Source organism: Coturnix japonica, chromosome 3 (genome assembly GCF_001577835.2).
Source record: "Coturnix japonica isolate 7356 chromosome 3, Coturnix japonica 2.1, whole genome shotgun sequence".
NCBI lineage: Eukaryota > Metazoa > Chordata > Aves > Galliformes > Phasianidae > Coturnix > Coturnix japonica.
The window spans coordinates 39960218-39983746 of NC_029518.1; the positions used below are offsets into that span (position 1 = coordinate 39960218).

A 23529-nucleotide genomic window follows, 5' to 3' on the forward strand; every position below is an offset into this window, starting at 1 on the left:
AATAAAGGCCATTGAGGCTTTCACATGGCTGATCCACACAATGAAAATTATGTATTTTGAGATAACAAAGGAAATAGTTCTGCATCTTGGGTAATACATTGCCACATGCGTTATTTTTATTTCATACATACGTTTATTTTTTATTTTAGAAGAATCATGGTTAAAAGTTTTCCACATACATTGAAGCTTTATTAGCAAATCTGTAAGTTCACGTAAAACAAGCAGCTTTTGACTAATTTGTTAGAGTTACATTAGCACTTCAAATCTAAGCTTTATCATTTTTAACACAGACTTCAAAAAATAGTAGTGATGAAGTCTGTTTCTAGTCCAGTACTGTTATATTTATTAAAAATGTTCAACCTCTTTATGTACTTCATACACATTCCTGGTAACAGAAGTTGTATATGGTGTACTTTAAAAGACTAAAAAATGGCCTGTGGACAATCTTCCAACATCTCTCAATGAGAGAAACAGATCCAATTGGAATTAGTGAGGACTGACTCACACAAACAGCAGTGGTACAAAATAAGTGCTTTTCACATGGATTTTCACATTGCAGTGAATTAAAAAGGAATTTATTCTGTAGGTTTTATGAGTATGTAATACCTTGATATTTCATGAACATTTATGGAGACAGACTTATAGCTTTCTGAGGATTAAGAAACGTGATGGAAACTTTAATATGAAAAACAGGTATTTAATGAAATGTAAATAATATTCACCTTTAACATTCAAAACTTAAAGGGCATCTATCAAAGAATATCTCAAAGCAACATTTCCCTGAAGTCAAATAACCAGGTGGTCTTCTCATGCCAACTGATTCAATTGTAGTTGCTGAAGTGTCCCCTAACGTACTAAAGTCAGGTTATGGGTTACTCACATACTATTTATTCTCAGTACAGTGATTACACACAGAAAACCTAATGACGAGGATTTCTCATACAAAGGTACCGATTCATGTAATAGAATGTTTAAAATAAAAACTGGAATCAATATTAACGTATCAAACAAAAGCCACCCCACTCTCAGAATTTCATGTTAAGTCTACATTTTCTATAATATGCTTTTAATATTTTCTTACCCATCAATAAGGAAAACCCTGAAAATACTTCATAAGTATTTAGTGATTACTTTCAATTATCCTTTAAGGCAGATTTAAAATCTTCGGAGGTAACACCTAAGAATGAGGTCAGTAATACTATGAGACCCGAATGCAACTTCATTGCTTTTTCTCAAAGAAAACGATGATGCTGCTAGCAAGGCAAATAACAGTGTGTTTATTTTTCTAACATTCCATCTACTGGCCTGAAAAAAAAACAGGTTGCAACACCATTGTCAAAAAGGGAAAGTCAGAATATTTTGAAACACTTGCATTCTATTCAGTGAAAGTATGAGCAAAAAGGAAGCATTCTTGCTCCTCAGACTAAGTCTATTAAAAGAATGCTAAATAGAACAGAGCATGCAGATCATCTGGAGAATTCAGAACTTAAAGTGATTAATTAGACCTTATTTTGTCTCGAGCAGATTTACTAAGCTTTTTTCAACTTGGCCCCATTGTTTGTAATTACCAAAATCATACCTCCATTGGCTAGTCTTAGTTGCTTCATGCATGAACAGCAATCTGATTGAGCACTCTTGTTAGAATTTCATTCGTCATTGTAATTAGCCATAATCATAGCCTTCCTGGGTGCATGAGAATGTGCAAACGACCGATTCACAACCCCAACCTATTTGAATATGAATCTTCTCAGTAAGCAGCAATAAAATAGTGGAAACAAAGCAGTTTCTCTAGGGAATTTTGTAAAGCATCCCTGTCTCTTAACTCTCCCCCCTTAAAAATGTCCCCTTTTTAGTATCTGAATTCTGTTTGCTAAAACAAGGCTTGCTTAATGAAGACAATGGCTTATTATTGCTTTAAGTGGCACAGCAGGGACCAAGTATTACAGGCCCAGCTCTTTCAGCCTCTGCCAAGGACACAAGGAACAAAGGGGCAGGCAGTAACGGGAGGCAAATAGACCTCTCCTTACACTGCAGTTTCTGAACACTTTCCTCAGAGCAAGCAAGACCCAGGTCTCAGCTTTTCTTGAACTCAAAGACAGGGTCTTTTTCTCCTTATTCCTGTAAATGACTCACACATTGCAAAAAAGCTCATAGCAGCAGAGACAGCCCCAGACATGGAGCAAGGCAAAGTGGAGGAGGGGTAACACAGCTAGTTCCAACACAAATACATTCATAGTGAGCCACCTAATGGTGGCAGAATGCTTTCTCCCTTCCCTTTTCTAGTAAGAAGTTCCTGTGGGAGACAGCCTTGCAAATAGGCACTGGATAACATCCAAATGTATTCTCTGCCAAAGCAGAGGATTAGATGGGAAAAGAGGAATTTTGACAACCACAGCCCCAGCACTACTATCTACTTAATTTTTAAACATATTTAGCAGTGTTTCAAGTGAGAATAAGTCTCAGAGGCACATGTAATGTCAAACGAAAAATAGCTATTTCAGTCATCATACTCTGTCTTCCAATTTGCCAATTGTTACTTTACATATATTTTACAATGTGCACATTTTGACTCATATGACATTTTGACCCATAGGACATGAAAACATGGATTTGCAGATAAGGGTAATTTTCTGATCTCCTGAGATTGTTTTGTCTAAATAGCTCACAATTAAAGCTTGCCTGAAAAGCCTATGAATTTACTACTCTCTTAATGAAATTAACAGCGACTAGGTAAAACATTTCTTGATCACAACACTATGAAATGCAGCTTCAGTTTCTTGAAATAACACTAGGAGCTTGCTCACTAGATGAAATATTAAAAACTTTAGAAGACTCGTTCCTCACTACTTCTGGAAATCTTGCTAAAGGGAAGTGAGGAGAGAAATTTTTACTGCTGCTAAGGAAGCAGCTATTATCAGTGCTGAGCTATGCTTTCTTGGAAGACTACTGATGAGATCTACAGCCACGTCACCCTTAAGAAAATACAGAACAGAGATGGAAATTAAATCAGGCTAAATTTTGTCATGCCACGCTACTTCAGAATATAGTTCCATAGCAACTACTTCCCCATCAACCCTTACAGGGTACACTGAAGAATCTTTCTTAGATGCTCCTCTAATTAAAAACAGCCCTGTTACTTTTTTTTCTGTTTTTTAAAGCAAATACTTTTTAATTATCAATGCTCAACAAGCTTCTACACAGAAAGGCAGCTAGTAACATAGAGGCTTTTGTCCTCATAGTCTTCTCCATTACCTTATGGTAAAAGAAATCAAGGAAACAAACAGGACAGATTTTTAAGTTCTGTGACAGCAGCTGTTGCAGTTGTTCTCCCGTTTCAGCTCTTTGGATAAAATTCAGGGTATTGCTTGATAGTGTAACTCTCTGCATTCTAAAAGCTTCAGAAGAAGCTCAAGATCATTGAGATCACATCCGGCCCTTTAGTAAACAACCATGCTGACTAATCCACTTACCTTAATATGCAAAACAGTTAATATTAGACAAGGGCCACTCAAAGAAGAATCACTACTTTGAATTCAGTTCTGTTGAAGCAAACAAAGTTTCTGACAGTCCTACAATGTGCTTTTTCACTAGCATTTATAATAAGAATAGGTGAAAGAAATACTTCTCTGTTCAATAACATTTATTTCACTCCTTACTATTCAATTTACATTTACAATTTCACCCTCTATATTGAACTTACGGTCTAGGTAATCGGTAAAGAAAGAGAACTTTATTTTCTTAACACCATTACGGAAATAATCCAATGAAAATGTATTATGTGGAAGAACATCTTTTAGCTCATTAAATAAAATAAGTGGTTAAATTGCAGCAATTTAATTCTTAAAAACAAACCAGATTTGCTGTATATACTAACTTTCCTGAAATAAAGTACAAACTGTTAATGAAATATAATCATAATACATTCAATACGCATTTACCACAACAATATTTCACCAAATATTTTAACACTTTCCTGGAGTAGGAGGCCTCAAAATAAGATTGATACTCACCTCCACCATGCAGTCTAAATCAAAAGCTTGTAAGGCGTTATTTATTTCAGAATATTAATTCCATTGAAGATTACAGTAATCATTAGTTGTATGTTGGTTCATTTATGAACCCTCTGGAAAATAGTATCAATACAATTTTGCTTTATGTGGAGATACTGAAAGATTCTTCTTGTGCTCCATGCTTAAACTCTCTAGGAACAATGAAATAGTTGTTGCGAGTCGTATCTCACATCACCTTCTGTACCTATTGGGATTTTGCTCCACTGAATACCAGCTTCTTAAGAAACAGCTTCCACTGGCTACCTTTCCATGACATCTAGGACAGATTCTCTTCTACTGAAATGCAGAAGGACAATCTCTTCCCTAGTCCTGTTAATACAAGTCAGGATGCCATTGGCCTCCTTGGCCACCTGAGCACACTGCTGGCCCATGTTTAGCCAGCTGTCAACAAGAACTCCCAGGCAGGTTTCCTACATACAGAATCCAGCCACTCTACCCCAGGCCTATAGATTTGCGCAGGATTATTGGGGTGCAGGACCTGACACTTGATCTTGTTGAAGCTTGTACAATTGGCCTCAACCCATCAATCCAGTCTATCAAGATCCCTCTGTAGAGCCTTCCAACCCTCAAGATCTGCAACTACTTTTCTTACTGAGAGAAACATTTTGCTGTTTGAGTTTCTTTCTTAACTATGGAAGGCTTTTTTTCTTTTCCTTAATGAGGTAACATTTACTCACCTATGCAGAAATATTTTTCTTTATTTTCAAAATATATCTAGCTAATTCATGGTAAGAAACAGATGCAATGTAGCAACAGAAAATGGTTTAAACCTTAAATCTGAAATGCTTCCGATGTGCATCTACAGTGGATAATGTAGGGCTGTTAATCTCTACTTTATTGCTGGATAAGCATAGGATAAACACAGAAAGAATGGTAATGAATGATGTAGTAAAAAAGTTGCATTGCTAGATAGTTCTGAAGTTGCAAGAACGAACCCTGTAACCTTATGAAAAGCAAACACTATATCTGCTGTGCAATCCAAAATGTAATCTTTGCATTATATAATAATGTGATAAAATTTTTATTATAGAATCAAGCTTCATCTCTTTAACAGGATGAATTTACATATAGAAGAAACACGGCACAATGTGCCCTTATTACATGAAAATTTCCCTGTGTTCTAGGTTGTCTGCTTATGTTTTTTCATGCACTGCACTTTGGAGTTCTGGACCTGATCGGCAGAAACATCAGGTAGAAAAATAATCAAGGAAGCAGGTTTTTGTTTTGTTCTTTCACTTTATGGAAAAGATGCCTCACATATGGCTGGAAAGTATTTTCCAGGCTGTTAACTGAAACATTTGTTTCACTTGACTGACATAGCATAAGTTAATTCTAAGCAATATTAAAATATTTAAAATTCTGAAGAATGGTTTCTGAAGTCTTTCAGTTAAAGGTTCCATAAAAGTTGTATTAGTCAGCAGAAGCTACATTTCAAACAGAGAAAGTAAATAAAATTAAGTAACCTGGTTAGTCAAGTCTCCAAATAAAATGTCTCCATTTGAATTAATCATTGTATTGTTAAAATAATTACTAGGATTATGTTAGAGTTAGAAACTATGGCAGCAATGTTCCTAGGGACTGCCAATTTGATACTTTATCTTTTTAAAGCTTATCTAGGTGTAAAAAGGATTTAAGACTTCTTTCATCCTACTCTACTGGTTTGGTTAACTGTGCTTTCATTTCTATCAGTGAAACAATCTACGTGGCTGCATGACATTTCAAGGTACTGCACTGACAAGAAAAGGAAAGGAAAGGAAAGGAAAGGAAAGGAAAGGAAAGGAAAGGAAAGGAAAGGAAAGGAAAGGAAAGGAAAGGAAAGGAAAGGAANAAAAGAAAAGAAAAGAAAAGAAAAGAAAAGAAAAGAAAAGAAAAGAAAAGAAAAGAAAAGAAAAGAAAAGAAAAGAAAAGAAAAGAAAAATACAAAGCCACAGATTTATTTGTAACTAGTTTTAAAATCTGTCATTCCACTGATTCAATACACAGAGTAAAACTGAAGAGCAACTGAGGAAACCCAGGACATTAACAAACAGATGGAACTTTTTAATCTGGTTCTTATGCAACAAAGTGTTGATGTAGTTCTATCCCAAGTGAACTATCCATCCTGTATATTAGATGAAGCAAGGCCCTAAGGGAAAAGCATTATGATCTTGTAATTGAAGATGATGATAATGAATCAAAACATAGTTTTGTAGTACGTGATTTATATAGCTTCCTAGTTCGTTGCAACAGCAAATCACAAACTTAATATTTATGTAGTATCATATCAACAACAAAAGTATTTAACTGCAAAGATGAAATATAACCTGAAGTGGACTACGTTACTAGGAAGGGTTTTGATCATCTTGGAATACAGAGAAACAGAATAGAACCTGTACAGAGAAAATCCCCCAGAAATCTGGATATGTACACAAAATAGAAAGACTCAAATCCTAAAAACCATACCTCCCCCAGTACTTCTACTGTGATCTCCATCTGATCAAGTTTTTTTTAAACAAACAGAACAACAACCAACACCCAAGCTAATCTTCAAAGTGAGCTGCAGACCAGGAGAAGAGTCCAAAATAATATCAGAATAACTCCACCCAACCGTCGTTCTCAAAGGGCAGCTAGACTCATGTCATTTGCTTCAGCCCAGCCTCAGCAAAAACAAACTTCAGCCAGAGTACAATCAGACCCAAGAACTTCGAAGGACTTTTGGATCCTATGTGTTAGATGTAGTGTTGGGACAAGCAAGAAACATCTGTTAGCTTTTCAGACATTTCTGTATTCACCTAGTTTGTAGAGTTTGTACTTGAAAACTCATTTTTAAGAAATTTATTAAATTACCAGAGTAAACCAAATGTTAATAGGAAGAAAGAAAGCAAATATATTTAATCATATTGTATAATAGGTACATTCAAGAATGTTGAAACGTATAAAAATAATAAGTATTTAGACAAACATAGGATAAAGAGATAATACTTTTCACAAAGGAAGACAAGTTCAATAAAGTATTAAGCAACAGAGAAACATTTGCTATAGGCTGTATTGCAGTCAGTAGATTATTACCATTATTATTATTATTTTTTACAAGGTTGTAAAACAGTTTTGTCATAGTCCTTTGTAAATAAAAGTAGTATGCATTGGATTATAGTTAAAACATTAAGCCTGAGCATTTTTCTCATAGCAACTTTCGATGTATATAAGAACAAAGTGTCAACTTTCAGGTGCAGGTGTTAGAAAGCATTTGGCTTACAAAATGCATAATTCAGTCAGATGGAATTCAATGGAATTTTTGAACATATAACCTTATGTAATGCTATAATAGGATAGAAAGTTCCACAGTAATAGCAGGTTAACGAAGTCTTCAGCTACAGCAAATGAGAATGAGCCTCAGCACAGTAGCCACGGATACATAAATGAAGGAAAAGAGGTCAAGTAGACTGGGACCTCCAACAAGAAATACCCTCACCTGCACTGCTAGCCCTTAACTGAGGTCATTCAGGTACACTGCATGCACCTGAGCTCCCCTGGGTTGGTCCTGCCTTTCTACGAGGTGCTCAGTCACTGTTTGAGGCTATGATTCAGCATTTCTGCTATATCTTACTATTTAACAGTTTTACTAAGTATTTGAAAGTATTCTGAAATGAATACTGATTAAACAACAAGACTTGCACACTATGTTTTGTTCAATGGCTGTAAAAAATTCAATGCAATCGTATGATATGCCTTGGCAGGTTTTAGACAGGCCACGGTAGCTTCCATTTGGGTTAGTGAAAATTGGTTTTTAGATAAAACATGACAGACCTGAATCAAATCTCTTCCAAATAAGGTCACTTAATTGAGATAAATCAGATCAGACTCAACTACCTTTTAAATCCCTCTAAAGACCAAAAGTAGTAGGTTTTATATAAATAATGTTTTAGAGTTTTAGCATGTTATGCCAGGTGAAGAAATCTCTGAGGAAAACTAGAATAACCATTCTAAGGGGTTTGTACTGTGCCCTGTGGGAGTAGTTTTGTCTTCTTTACAGAAGTAAGAGTGGTGTAAAGAGTTGGCACTCTGTGAGGTAGTATGCAAAGTTATAGAATTAATTATTAAAGCGGAGAAAACATAGTTTATAGCTAGGGAGAACACACTTTTACATTCTCAGGTACACCTGTTTGATAAAAGATTAAGAGGAACAGCACAATTCTAGGAATCCTGACATGTATTTGCTACCTTTAGACATTAATCTGACAACCCAATACCAACTAAAAACTGGAAGTGTGAATCACTACTGGTGCATATGTAAAAATTAAACCATGTTTTGGAGAATTATTTTAACTCAGAAGACTCCATATTAGGCAATATTAATGCTTTAGGTAATTATATTTCTAAAAACTAGGTGAACGACCTAGGATCTTCAATGCATCAATGAACAATTACACAACAAAAAGGTATGGGGCTGATGCTCCTGCTGTTAGTGATCATCATTATTTCTCACCTGAAAGTTACCAGCTGCATTAAACTAATGCATCATGAAAGTATTCCAAACCAACTTTATGCAAAGTCATTCAAATAGTTTAAATCACCTTCTGAGGTGGTAAATCCATAAAAGTTTGTCTTTCTATGCCCTTGAGAGCAAACTGATTTATTGTCCTAATTAACTGCAACTCTTTACACAAGAAGCATAAATATTACATTGTTGTCTGCAGTAAGAAATGTCTGTAGACAAGAGATCTCTGACACAGATGGAAAGCGCTATTTATTAAAAAGCTGTGTGAGTAGGAAGTTATATTCACTTCATTCTTTCCTGTTTTTTGTTACATATAGTGTAGTGACACCTATTGTAACTAGACTGATAGAATTTTATTGCCTTTGATTATCTCACAGAAATATGTCAATCCAGCTGATGAAAAATAGATTGTGAATATTTTGTTATTATTTATATTAATTCATATTAATGATTTGAATAAGTTCAAGTTTTAAAATGACTAAAAATCCATGCATAAATTCAATAAGGACTATTTTTTTTTCCTTATCAGATAATCTCTAGCTATCAAAAATAATTACTTTGGGAGGGAGTTATGATGACTATAAGTTCCTTATAGTTTGTCAAGAAAGAATATGGTAATTTCATTAGTGCTACCAAAGGGTTTCATTCCAGCTATTTTTCTCACCTCTTCATATGAGAATCATAAGATACAATGAAACATCAGATATCAGAAACAAAAAATAAAGACAGTTTTTTTAAAAAGTGTATTTTGTCTTTAGCTTAAACTAGAAATATTCATCTCTATCTCACCGCCCCTGAGGGTGTTCAAGCAACGACTGGATGTCATGTTGAGCGACATGGTTTAGTGGGAGCTATTGGTAATAGGTGAATGGTTGGACTGGATGATCTTTTAGGTCTTTTCCAACCTTGATGATTCTATGATTCTATTCTATGATTCAAAATTGTGTAGAAATTTTAAACAGCCAAGTGTATTCTAATTCTGAAAGGTGTAAAATATTCACAATATATGTGACAGGCCTAAATTCCAAACCTTTGTATGCTATTTCCCCACAAACTGCTGCATGAGAGCAGAAGGTTTGACTTTGTCACAAACATAAAATATACTACAGCTTTCATCGTTTTTCACCTGGTTAATGTGTGTTTTTTTTTTTTTTTTCTTTTTCCCTGCTTCTATATGAACTGTGAATATATTAAGCAAAAAATTTTTACTAAGATCAATTAAAAATGCACATTGTCTTTCACATCTCAGAAGCATATCATGGCAGATCAAGGGAAACTGAAATTCATCTGAAATTGAACTAAATCCAAACTGGTGGTGTCAAAAGAATGTTTTTGTCACAGTCGCAGGCTTTACAATGGGCCTCCAGTCCATCAGCCGGAGAATAAGTATAGAAAATCTCCAGTGCTCTTATTAAATTGCAAGGCAAAGCAGGGTCTTTTTAACAGTCCGAGGGTAAGATAAGAATCACAAAGTGGGACCATCATATATGATACAGGTTCTTACAGGTTTATAAGTATTCATGGGTTTATATGCATTTATGATTCATTAAGCATACAATCAACATCTTCTGACTCTCGGTACAGTCACAAAACAAAACACAGGAAGTTATGTCTGAACATGGGGAAAAACTGTTTTACTGTGATGGTGAAATAGAATGGGATAGGCTGTCCAGAGAGACAGCAAAATCTCCTTCCCTGGAGGCCACCAAAATCAGTTTGAATAACAAACACTAACAGACCCTGCCTGAGCATGGAGGTTAGACTGGATGATCTCCAGAGGTCCTTTCCAGCCTCAACCTCTCAGTGTGATTCTGTGATACCAGCATAGGTTAGTAACTCAGGATCCTCTGAAAGCAATGGATATGGCACAGTTTTAGCATCAAAATCAATTATTTCCTAATTTTGAACTTTTATACTTTAGAAAATAAAAATCCACTAGAAACAATAGGCAAATGCACAAAAAAAAAATGCCTAAATTGGTAAAATGGCAACTACATTTTGGTGAGCAAAAGCAATAAATTTGAGCTTAAATTTTTTTGTCTTAGTTTCAGCTGGGATTATCTCCAAGTATTCTACCAGTTTTTCAGGATTCTGCAGTTGTCCAAAAGTGAAATTCTAAATTACTGGGGGTGCCACTCTTGGCATCATCTGCTCATATGATCCCACTATCCCTGCTACTCAGAACTGTTATGACTCAGAACAGATTTCTGGGTGATGTTCTTAAATAATTGTTTAATCTTAACCTGGAACACATTTGCGACACATACCAATAAAAGCATGTAGATCTGAACATCTCATGGATATTCAAAATTCTCAAGAGCTGTTGTAACTAGTCTAAGGAAAGGTGTAGATGTGTGAGAGAAAAGGAGGCTGAGGAAATGCTGGAAAATGTCCTTTTGTGACTTCTACATAGCCTGTCTCCCTGAGGAGACAAAGCAAAGAGTATAATTGCTAATGATATTAGCAATATGGTTTTCAAAACCTAAAGATGACTGCAGTGCCAAATACACACATCATATCAGTTTCTCTAATGCCAATTTTATCATAACGTGAGCCAAAGCCACCTAGTATAACAAAATAAGATCCTTAATCCAGCAACTAGAGATAACAAACAAACAGCGGGGAAAATAAACAACAAGAAAGGTGCAACATAATATAGTTCGACAAAAAGACTCTCAAAAAACTTCTGTGCTAACACACTCCAGTCAGATCTGCTATTATCTCAACTCTTTAGGGCCCATACTAGGCACCCAAAGGACTGTTACGGTTTATCCTGGCAGGTGGCTGAGTACCACACAATTGTTTGCTCAGTCTTACTCTTTCCCATTGGGATTTGGGAGAGAATTGGAAAAAAAAAAGAAAAAAAAGAAAAAAAGAAAAAAAGTAGAACTCATTGGTTGAGATAAAACTATTTACTAAAATAGAGAGAACGATAATCACTATGTGTGTGTGTATTTAACATAGAGACGCCAGCAAGAAGTTAAAAATGAAAATAGCGACTGTAAAAGTTTGTCATTTGACAGCTAGAACAACAAAAACCAAAAGAATCTCTTTCTCAATCATACAACTTGACTACACACATATGGCATGCAGATAGGTGGTATCTTAGACATCATAGAGACCATGAAATCATCTAACTTAGCATTTAACACAGCTGACAGAGGAGCAAGAAGATGTCAGATGTATCAAATAGGAAAAATTGATATTTTTGTTCAACAAATATTTAACATATGCATTTTACATGCTTTAATTTAAATTTGTCTTTAGATAAGCACATGAAGAGGAAGAAAATGCTTTTTAATTGGGAGAGGTGAAAGGTATAAAAGAGTATAAATCTACCTAGGGGTCAGTGAAAAGCAATAAAAACAAACCCTCAATTTTTTTTAACATGTCCCTTTTTAAAGCAGAACCACACTTTGTTGCACTTAGACTTCATTATTAGCAGAGATTCACTACATTATAACACAACCCACGTTTCTAAAGAAATAGGTCTTTAGACAGAAGTTTAGATTAAGCTGTAAGCAACACCCTTTGTTTTGCTTCTTTGTAGCCTTAGGAAATTTTCATTCAATATTCTTTCTTATCTCTTTAAAGATCCTTACCTGTAATCTTTTAGGTATTACTACTCCAACTTTTTCTAATGACTCTTTAATTAAGCACACATTTTCCTGATCATGCGAACATAATATTTATTTTAAAACACAGAAAATCAGTTCCAATATGTGAGATATAATTTATTTATTTTATCGTATGATGTGACAGTTGGTTTTATTTGGGCTTTTATCTCTGATGAAACTTCTACAATGTCCTGCAGCGCTTAAATTGTTTCATTATACACAGACAACTTAGCTACTCATTCCTTAAAAATCAAATTAAAACATTTTTTTTTTTTTTTTGGTCTGATATTGAAACAAGTCATAGGGAAAAAACCTAGTAACCCACAAATTCTATCACTTGGTACCACAGCATTTATAATTCCCAAAATTGCCTGTTTCCAGAGCATTAATGTGCAAAAGCTGAAAGCCAAGGGGAACTGTTTAATTTAAATACATAAAATTATTTTGGTTGTAACCTACCACATGTTACAGCTATTGTCACACAGACACATTGCTAACTGAAATGTACATATAGACTCCAACTTCAAATGTAAAATAAATTTCCATTAAATAAAAAAGTGCAAATCAACTGCCTCAATAAAATATTTATCAGACATCTTTAAATAGGTTGTGTTCTAAAGGTCATGGCAATTTATGCCTTATTGATGCAATAACACTAAAGCACTTATTAAGAAAGTTACATAATTGTAACAAAGAACAAGCAAGTGTAAATACCTTTTTCTCATGTTAGATTTAAGTAGATCATCTCACTAACACCACTGTTACACATTATCAGCCAAAACAAGGCTTCAGACTAGGTTGATTACGAAGTGTTACCTACATGCTTAAATCTGAGAAGGAAGAGAATTTTTTCAGGCAATGCTGGACAGTTATTTTATTCAACAGAGTAGTAAAGAAGCTTCAAAGTCAGAGGAAGTTTAAAAGTTAAAGTTTAGAGCTTATTAATTTAGGAAGTTATTTGGAATCTTAATCTGAATGATTGCTATTCAAAGACACACATATGTAGTAATTAAAGTATATTTTATTTGAGTAGAAAGCTTAAGACAATTCTTGTAGAGCTGTCCTCATGAGTAACTTCATTTAAAGACAGATAAATAGTATTTACTATTTAAAGACAAGTAAATACTATTAACGAGCAGAATTAAATGTGATGATTTAGAACAGTGCAGAATACAAATTAAAACTTTGCAGAACAGTAGATATGTGAACATGAATTCAATGTGAAAGGATCATAAGAAGCTACTGAAAGTGACAGTGAAATGACAGTAAATTTGTTTCTGCTTTGGAAGCTATAACAAAAATGATGGAGAGAGATAAATTTACTACATGTACACAATGTAATGGACAAAAAAAAAAAAAAAAAAAGGAAACAATTGAAGAGTAACAAAATAGAATAATATTTATCACAAAACTGTTGTGTATAGATGTCCACTGTAATACAATTCTAAAGTAGAGCCACTGGCAAACTATGTATCTAGAATATATGTTTCAGTAAGTTTTCCCTATTAATTTGTACAAGACTTGCAGTATAAAGCCTTCTTAAATATCTTCCATGTTTCAGTGTAGCATTTCATAAAGCCATATTATAACTACATTTAACACACCTTCAACACAGTGAAATATTTATAAATTGTATTTAATTTGAACAGTTTAGTAGCTCTATATTTTCATCTTTAATCAGTTAATAGCATACACATTATGTGAATTTTAATTCCTTTATGCTGGATACTGACTTAAGTGTTAGAGGCTCATTTATACAATAGACATAATTCATAACGGTGGTCTAGTTAATCTGCCTTTCTGTGCTATCCACTATTTTCAGAAATTATACTTGCCTATGTGAGTTAGATCAGCACATTCATATCTACATAACATCAGACACCTACAAAGACTTTATTTCTTATTTTTTCTTAGGAATACTAAAGATGTTTCAACAAGCTCATGCTTGTAATGAATGATTCTTTCTGCAGTTTACATGCATTTTTTATGCTAAGTCTCTGTGCTTCACAAGGCAAAATTTGCCCACAAATTTTCACATTAAAAAGCTCTGCATGATTTCTATATTATCTTTATTGTATTCAATAGGCACTTAATTGTATTCAAATTTTTACCAGAAAATTTAAAATAATAATAAAAAAAAAAAAGATAAGACAAAGTAGTTAATGCTATTCAGTCTATGAGAATCAAAGTAGGAGAGTCTCAGTATTTCATGACCGCAAATGAAAACATCAAAAACACATTGATTTTTATGTTGTCAATTCCATTTGTTTTGTCATTCACCAGAGAACTATGTAATATTTAGGTAAAAGGAAGAAGGCTGACAATGAATGGACAAAAAAGATATCATCCATTAATTGGGACAGTGTTCCGAATTCACCTTCGGTGTAGACATACAAAATTCATCAAAGCTGTGTTAGTGGTTCTGAACAGAACTTTCTGACAAATAACAGCAAGCAGTTTTTAAGACAGATGTTTCTGGTTGCAGTTTAAAGTGGAATAAGCCCTGGTACTTCTAGATAGCAACCTTTGTAGCTAGGAAAATATTCAGTCTGAAACACATCATAACAAGATTTCATAGCTATATTACATATCTACCATCTAAAAAGTTTTGATTTTTAGAACACAGGGATAGCTGTTTAACTCATGGAGGAGGAACTATTTGTTTTTGTCCAACATGTCAATCTACTAATTTTTGAAGCTTACATCACTTGTGTCCTCTTGGGTCCACAGGAATGTGAATTGTCTTTATCCAAGTGCCTAGCAAATCACTGTCACATAGCAGAAGTCGACCTTTCTTTTCAATCTATGCACTTTTCAGGAGTTATAAATCAGTTGACTTTCAAGCTCGATGAGATGGCATATGCCCTGGTTTGAAGAACAGATGGAGGCTTGGGGGAAAATTGTTTCTGCAGGCTTGCTACAAGCAGCATTGCTCCATAAAAGTGAACCATTCGCACTAATTTCTCACATAAATTATACAGGCAGGGAGCACCAACCCATTCAGCAGAAAATCTTTCATCTAGCTTTCAGAGGTCATTTAACAAATTTAAATTAAAGTTATTTCTGATACATGGCTAGGTTTTCATTCCATATACTTTCAAGAGATGGCAATTTACATCGGATAAAGAGATGGCTTTAATTGTGTATATGGGGAAAAAGGAACAGAAAATTAACTGCCACAGCACTACTGTTTTCTAAAATCTTGCTACAAGATGCAGCTATTAATTAGCCACAGAGGAATTAATAATTGAAATGTGGCAGCTCTGTGCTACAAGAATCAGGTAAACTGCCACTGTTTTTTGCAAGGCCTGTTTTAGATTTCAGCTGAGCACCAGCATCTAAGTTCAGCATTGATGTTCTTGAAACAAAGAAAATCTGAGTCATATCTAAGAGAACATTAATATTTTTCCCTTGAAAAGATTCTGCTGATAAGGAAATTAACATGTTTTTTTTTTTTTTTTTTTTTTTTTCTAACAGATTAGTAAGAAAAGTTTTAATATCATAGGGAGAAGAATGGAAAGAAGAATGGATACTATTTAGCTATGGCAAGAAGGACCCAATTTTAATGGATCAATTGGATTTTTTTTTTAATCCATAGAAAGGATTTATTCTAGTGCTCTTTTATATAGTTTCAGGGAACAATGAGGGTATAATACTTACATAGTATTGCTTAAGAGATTTAAAATAACTTTCTTTTAAATGAGAATCAGGTCATAGATATTAGGATGTGTCTGTATTTTAGTACTGTTTAGCTTTTTTTTTAAAAGAAAACTAGAAGAACAGAACCATGATTACAGTTTTTAATGTCTAAGAAAATGTCACATGCACATCATCAAAGGAAGCACTTAGATAGTAATCAGTTGGGTACTAGTAAAACAGTCACAAAGAATTAGGAATGAGATTTGTCTAAACACATGATCATCTCATGATTGTACTTGCTTCAGTAAGTCATAGTGAGAGAGTACAAATAATTTCAGATTCAAGATATGATGCAACACATTGTTGCTGCATTTTAGTTTGTAAAGGAATAATTCCTTCTTGTGATTACGTACACCTCACACAACCAGGTTCTTTACTACTTATTTTTTTCCAATTGTTTTCTAAACTATTTCTTCATCTTAGATCTACTGGCACCTTTTTATTTTTCAGAGGTGGCATTTATAGAATTTGTTTCTCCAAGACCATTACTTTATATCAGCTCATATTTCTAGCCTCTCTAAATTATTACATATTATTTCTGGATTAAGTAATTCCTGCTTCCAATTGCTCTCACCTGAATTCACACTGCCCTTTTCTGTTATACCAACACAAGTGTATTGGGAAAGGCTTAAACAAGATCAGTGAAATGATTAAAAAAATAAAAAAATAAAAAAATGTATAATACAATACTGGCATTTTTGCACTGTAACAGTGCCTGATTGTAACACGTGCTTACCCTTCTTTTGTATATAATCTGCAAAACCCTGTGTGACAACATTTTTGATGGACTGAAATGTTTTCTTCAATATGACATTTGTTATTAAGAAGGTATTAAAGAATTTAGCAATGAATAGAAGCCAAAATATATATCTACATATATATCTACACACACACATATATTATATATATATATCTACACATATACATAATATTTTATATAATTTATATAAAATTTTATACAATATATATATTTATATACATATTATATTTTTATATATTTTCTATATATTTTAATTTTATATTATATATATATATGTATATATATATATATTTATGAAAATAAAGTCAAAAGGAAAACATTTTTCATAGTCATATAGTTCCCTTATCTGAGAGATATCTGAAGTCCCATTTCCATGAGCATCTAAGCTAATGTAGCAGTTTGTTGCTGTTGGAAGAAAAATAGTTTTAAGATACTTCAGCCTTCTGTCTTTCTTTACTGATGTTTTTCTCTCCGTCATTAACACATGGCTTTAACATTTATGGACCCTTTTGTACTGAAAATTCACAGGACTGTGAAGACATTGTTAACTGAAAAAAGCATATCCAAGTCCTTTTCCGTGAGCTAGTGAGATACGTTTACTCATGGAGAGTTCAGATTAGTATCAGTGCCAGTACCAAGTATGCTTTAGGAACAGAGAGAAGGAATGCAGAAAAACTGGACCTTTCCCTTCTGATGGGAATAAGCTACTAAATGCTCCAACTTCTGGAATAATATCCTCTATAAATGACAAAATATTAATGGGATCACTCTGTAAGGTAAATGAGCACACTCTAAGTCTTCCTTAGGCTAACTGAACTCTACAAATGGAACAACATCCATTAAGTGTTTATTCATATGTATTAATTGAAAATTAATGCTACAGAAATGGAAAACACTGAGGAATATTGCTTAGGAGCTGTGCACCTTCCCTTTTTCAGCTATAGTGGTTGCTGCAGTAAACTATATTGCCTCTTGTTTAAAATGAACCCAGTCAAAAAATGTACTCAGTCAAAAACAGTTAAACTGCATAAAAACAAAACAAACTGAAAACAAACTTACAAACCACACAGCAGCTGTTTTAGGGGTGGGGAGGAAGGAAAGGATTTTTCTTGCCACTGGGTATAGGTGCCAGTTTAATCACAGCAGCTCAGAATTTAATACAGGCTAATATACAACAGACAGATGAAATCAAATTAGGGATGAGAGGTGCTAACAAGAATTACAGTTCTGTGGCATGTTTAAATTACTTGTGGTCCCTGTTCCCAGAAACAACCTTCAATAGTCTGCACAATAAAAAATTAGATGTCTCATGCAAACACACAGCATCAATGTAGAAAACAGACTTCTGTCCCTGGATCTAGTTTCTATCAAGAAGTCATTTTGGTGTCAAAGCTTTCAAGAGTATCTGGAAAAGCTAAACTATGTAGAAAAGAGGATGAAGAGAAACTATAATGATAAAATTTGCACCATCACTGAAAAAAAGCCATTGCTACCCTGGAAAAAAAAAAAAAACAAACTAGAAAAAAGTCCATAAAGGACACACATAATATTCATTTTGACATTTTGTTTGATGAAGAATTTTGTGGTTTTGAAATTGATTCTCTTTGAAATAGCTAAAATTATTTCGAAGGAGAGTAGCTTTTTTCTTCCACAGAGAAACATCTTTCACGATTAACCCTAGTCCCTAAACAAGTAATTTTTCATTCTGATGACTTTCTCTAAGATACAGAGAGAGCACACTTCAAACATCCTTAAAAATTCAGAAATACTTTGGATTATCAGCTTCCTTAGTCTAAGGTTTAATTGCATTCTGACCTTCTTTAACTCAGTATATTTAAAAATGGAAGTCCTTTACAAGAATGTAGCAGTGGGATTTTATAATTCGTTGTTCAGTGTGAAACTGTGGAAAAGAATGTTTTACTACACATTTTAAAGGAAAATTGTGACATACATAAGAGAACTTAAGGATCCCAAACAATTAGTCGCAGGACTTACGAGATAAACATTCCAGCACTTCCTTTGGCAAAAGGATTACTTTCCACTACCATCAAGTTCTTAATTAACAGCAATTTATATTCTGAACTTTTATATTTGATCCACATCAGAGACACAATTTCAAACCATGCAATTATTATCCATTCTTTGTTACTAGAGAAAATCAAATGCTTCAAATTTGGAAAGAATCTTGAACATTAGTTGAGTTGCTCAACCTAAGAAGTATGTTCTCAAAAGCTATTGCTGTATCCAAAAGTATGCGTATTATGTATTTCCATCAATTGTAAGGTACTAAAGATGTATTTAATGACCACATAAGGATCATGAAATCAAAGAATTTAAATCAGATGTTTGAGTATTTTACTGAGTGTGTGAATTAAGCAAAAAAATTCACTGACTGCCATTATACTCCCTGAGTGGAATGAATGCCTTGAATTCACTTTCTATGAATTCTTTTACTTAAACTCAAGATTACTCAAAATCAGAAAATATTCTGAGGAATTACAGAGATGCAGAATTTTCACCAACATAATTCACAAAGCATTCTTCATATTCACCTCTTGATAAAGATGAAGACAATCTTTCTCCATTTCTGCAATTGAAGATTAAGAACAACAAAGCGATCATGCCTTCTTCTGAAAATAAACTCAATTACAGCTTTTAACATCAGATTGTTTAAGTTTGAAATTATTAGAATATTTAAAATTATTTTTCTTTCTTTTCTTCAGGTGGTATTACTTAAAATAAGATTTAATTTTCGGAACTTGTTATCATGATTTACTAAGATTATGTTGTAACCGTATTTCATCCATTCATCTTTTTCTTTCCATTGAGTCGAAACAGATTTATTTGGACTTGTAATAATAATAAAAGAACTAAATGCTGAAATTATGTAGTGTAATATGGCAACTTGTCAGTCAGGATGCCAGTGTGAATTTCTAAACCTAAAAACTTTGGTTGAAAAGTCACATCAAAGCCAGATCATGCTACAATAATCTTGTAACTTGAATCTAATTTGCTTTGCTTCTTATTTTAAGAAAGGGATCTTATGTAAGCTCTATCACTGCAGGCAAAGTTTAATCTCGTCAAAGTTTATGATTACTTTACAGTAAAAATGCTTCTTTCTAAATTTTGTCCATATTGGAATCAATTAAGCTAATCTCCCAGTAAGAATTATTATTTCAGAATCAGAGAATCAACACATGCAGGTATTCACGAATAGTTCTGAACTTAACATTTATGTCTTGCCTGGGTCTAAAATAATAGTTATACTTAGCTCACCCATACAGGAAATGAATGATGGGTTTAAAATAAGAGTTAGCCAGAACTATTACAAAATCCAGGGTCATTTATGTATAATAGCCAAAGCTTTTTGTAGGTTAACACAATTCATGTATGTTAAAAGATTTCAAATTCTTCTGTTCTACCTGAAAAACATGACTCTTCCATGGAGTTACAATATAGTGAATAGTAAAGAGTTTTCAAAAAATTATTTAATGTCTGATATGCATGACTATTTTATTTTGTTTCAGTAATTACCAAAAGCCAACCAAAAAAAAACCAAAAACCCACTGCATGTATCCAAGGAAGGAGAAAAATCCTGTAGTATTTTCCTTTGTCAGAATAAATCATGTTTCTGAGACTTCTTTGCATTTTCTCTCATGCACCACTGGGTATCCAAACTAACAAGAGTCAAATGAACCATGATTTAAATAGCATATAAATAAATAAAGAAAAACAAACAAAAAACTCATGTCAGAATAAAACAATAATATCGTGCAATGATTTCCAGATTCAAACAAGAGTTACCATTTCTTTCTTTTATCCATTCCCTAGAACAATCAAACTCATACAAATGTAGTTTAGACAAGATATTTTAAAGCATTTTCCTAAACATATTAGGAAAATGTTTTCTTTTTTTCTTTATGAATTTAAGCAGTATGAAGTAAAATGTGTTTCTAGAGTGACTTAATCAGGTTTACAAATAAATATGATGAATGAGAGGAAACGAGCCCTTAGATGTATGTTAGCTTTTTGATTATTTTCATGTCCTTGAACCAAGTAAATAATACAGGCATCATCTTAAATTAATGACTAATGATTAACAACATTCTCAGCCTCTAGAAGAAGCATGCAGGACTTTAGAAGCTATGTAACCTAAATTTTGATCTAGAAAACTCCTATTTGCCTTCTACATCTTCTTAAGATGCACAATAATCAATGATGGTTGTGTGCCAAATTAAACAGCCTCAAGTAATTCTGCTATCTCAGTATTGTTTTCTTGAGTGCCTGCCACAGAACTCCATCTAGATTGATCTCTGAATAAATCAAGTGGATTGGAATAAGGGAAATAAGTTTGGGCCCTGCCATGCTGATGATAGAAGAATGGAACACTGCACAACTACACTGCCTTCTTGGATGTCTGCTGAAGTAATGATAATTTGTTTTGAAAGAGAGGATGAACAGCAATACCAAAAGTAACAGTTGCATGACATAAGAGCCCCAGGTCTCACTAGCTACATGACAGTGTGTTACTGTGGTACCTGGGTATTAGGGAGAAACTGGAGTGATAAGTCTACAAATTGCAATAAGAAAAAAAATCCTGCTGGGTTGTTCACCAGAGATTCCTTACTGTCATTGTCTTAAGGTAGTAAGAATATCTTCACACTATTCAAATTGCCAGATGCAGGGAACAAACACTTATTCTAGATGTTAAGCTTTAGTTTGAAGGCTCATAGAAAGTTAGTTTGCAAGAAGTCAATTAAGTAGCCAGTACCATAATGAAGTGGAATGTTAATCCTTATAATAGAAGTATGTACACCAAATAGCAGTGAAAATGAGGGTAAATGTATCTCTCAATCCAATCTTGAGAAATTAGAAATTATAATGCTTTGGGAAGAAAACCTGAACTCTACAGGTTTTTGCATATATTTACAAACTATTATTGACTCTTACTGGATGAAGAAAGATTGGAATGCAAACTGAAACTGTAAACCTCTGAATTTTAATCTAGAAAAGTCATGATTAAGGCTGTATAAAGTAACATTACAACGGAATCTCATTCTGATTAGGGTAGGGTCTTGTTGTAAGAAATATTAATTGCTCCTTGTGTTAATTTAGCACTGTTATTGTTAATAGTACTTTCTCACAGTACAAATCCCTCTTCTATACTTAAATACACAAAAAATCTATCTTAAATCCTAGTTACTAATAAATTATACTATGCCACTTACTACAGCATAGGTCAAATCCTGTTGACATCATTAGCAGCAGAATCAGTTATGAAACCGTAAAATTTCTCCCCTTTTGTTGAATTAAGAAAGCTATACATAGAAATTTTGTATCATTTTCTCTACATGAAAAGTTTTAAATATTCTATAAATCTGATATATTATTTTCATGTGTACCATTTTCGTTTTCTGTAACTATCATCGCTTTCAGTGAAAATTTTTTCTAGTTCAATAAACAACACAAAAAAAGAATAATTCATGATAACAAAAATAATTAAATAGTAGGAGCAGGTTAAAGATCAGCATTCATTTTTAAAATTAAATTTAAAAGTCTGCAGTGGTTACTTAGAAGATTGGCAAGTTTTACAAATAACATCACCAAGCCTTTCAGAGAGAAACACAGCCGCATTAGAATGGAGTCATTAGGCAATACATTTATTTTGAAGCCAATTAACCTTTTGTCAGAGAAATGTCGTAGTTGTAATGGTTTCAGCAGTGGAGGTCAGCCTCTAACAGGGGCACGTATGACAGCGATTACGCTGTCTGACATATGCTGTAGACTGAGAGTACAGCTGTGGAATGAGAATCTGCCTTCGTTTGTATTCTGCTCTGCATTTTCAGGGAGCAGGCAATCTTGACCTATCCATTTAGGTAATTAAAGCTTCTATTTGGAAGTGTCCTGCAGGAAGGTGAAATCTGGGGTAGATAAATGGCTGCTGCTCAGTGAAACCAACCACTTCCATCATTTGATGGACTGCCTGAAATAGGCTGCATTGCCAGGTCCTCATAAAAAGAGAGATGAATTGGGCAGGAGGCAATTCTCTAAGGCAAAGCAACTCTGTCATCTTGCTTTTTGCAGCATATAATTTAATTGTTACCCAAGGTAGACAGCTGAATCAAGAGCCTTTTTTTTTTTTTTTTTTTTTTTTAACAGCTTCCCCACCACCTTCCATTTTCTAAGAAATTACTTCAGTTTGTTTACTTACAAGATAACTTTTTTTGACAATCAGAGATGTCACTTCAACAAGCTCAGCTGGCTGTCAAAGGCATGCCAAGACTTACCTTCCATGCTATTCTGTTCCCTTTTGTATCATGATCAAGAGCAATAGGGAAGTCTCCACGTTCATAAAACCTGCGAAATGCTGTAGGCTTTCTTGGTCTCTCTTTAAATGCTCCTGCAACTGGGGGCCCCCTTACCTTAAAACAGAAACAAACAAAATCTTCCATAATTCCATAAATAATAATGCTAATGATTATTAAAAAATAATTTAATAAAATATTTACATAAATAATAACAATAACCATAATTGCAAAAAGCTTCTTATGGCTTAAAACACAAACAAAAATCCTCACTGATCTCCCAAATTTGTTTGCAATCTTCTCTACAAGATTCACTACCCTCTCCTCTTTGTTTACCAATTTCAGTCTCCCCCATAAAAACTTTGTATTTCTTTGTGGCCACCTCAGTTTCCACAGCATTTTAAAGACTAAAACATCAGAAATACATTTACATAATAAATAGAAGTTCTTGTATAATCAAGTATTTGTCCTTGAGAAATATTCTTCCAACTGTTTCTTTATAGAAGACATTTGACTTGGTTTCTATCTAATACAGCTGCCTTGTCTTACCATTGTCTTTCTTTGACCTACTTCACTAGATCCTTTCCTGAGTTTGTCTGGA

General features: G+C 33.7%; 1 protein-coding gene across 1 annotated transcript in view; it reads right to left on the minus strand.

Moving 5' to 3' along the window:
* PACRG (parkin coregulated) overlaps positions 1–23529 on the minus strand; it is a 168798-nt gene that overhangs the window by 113201 nt on the left and 32068 nt on the right. The window contains 1 exon segment of the mRNA XM_032443568.1: positions 22911–23045. Coding sequence (XP_032299459.1) covers positions 22911–23045 — 135 coding nt within the window.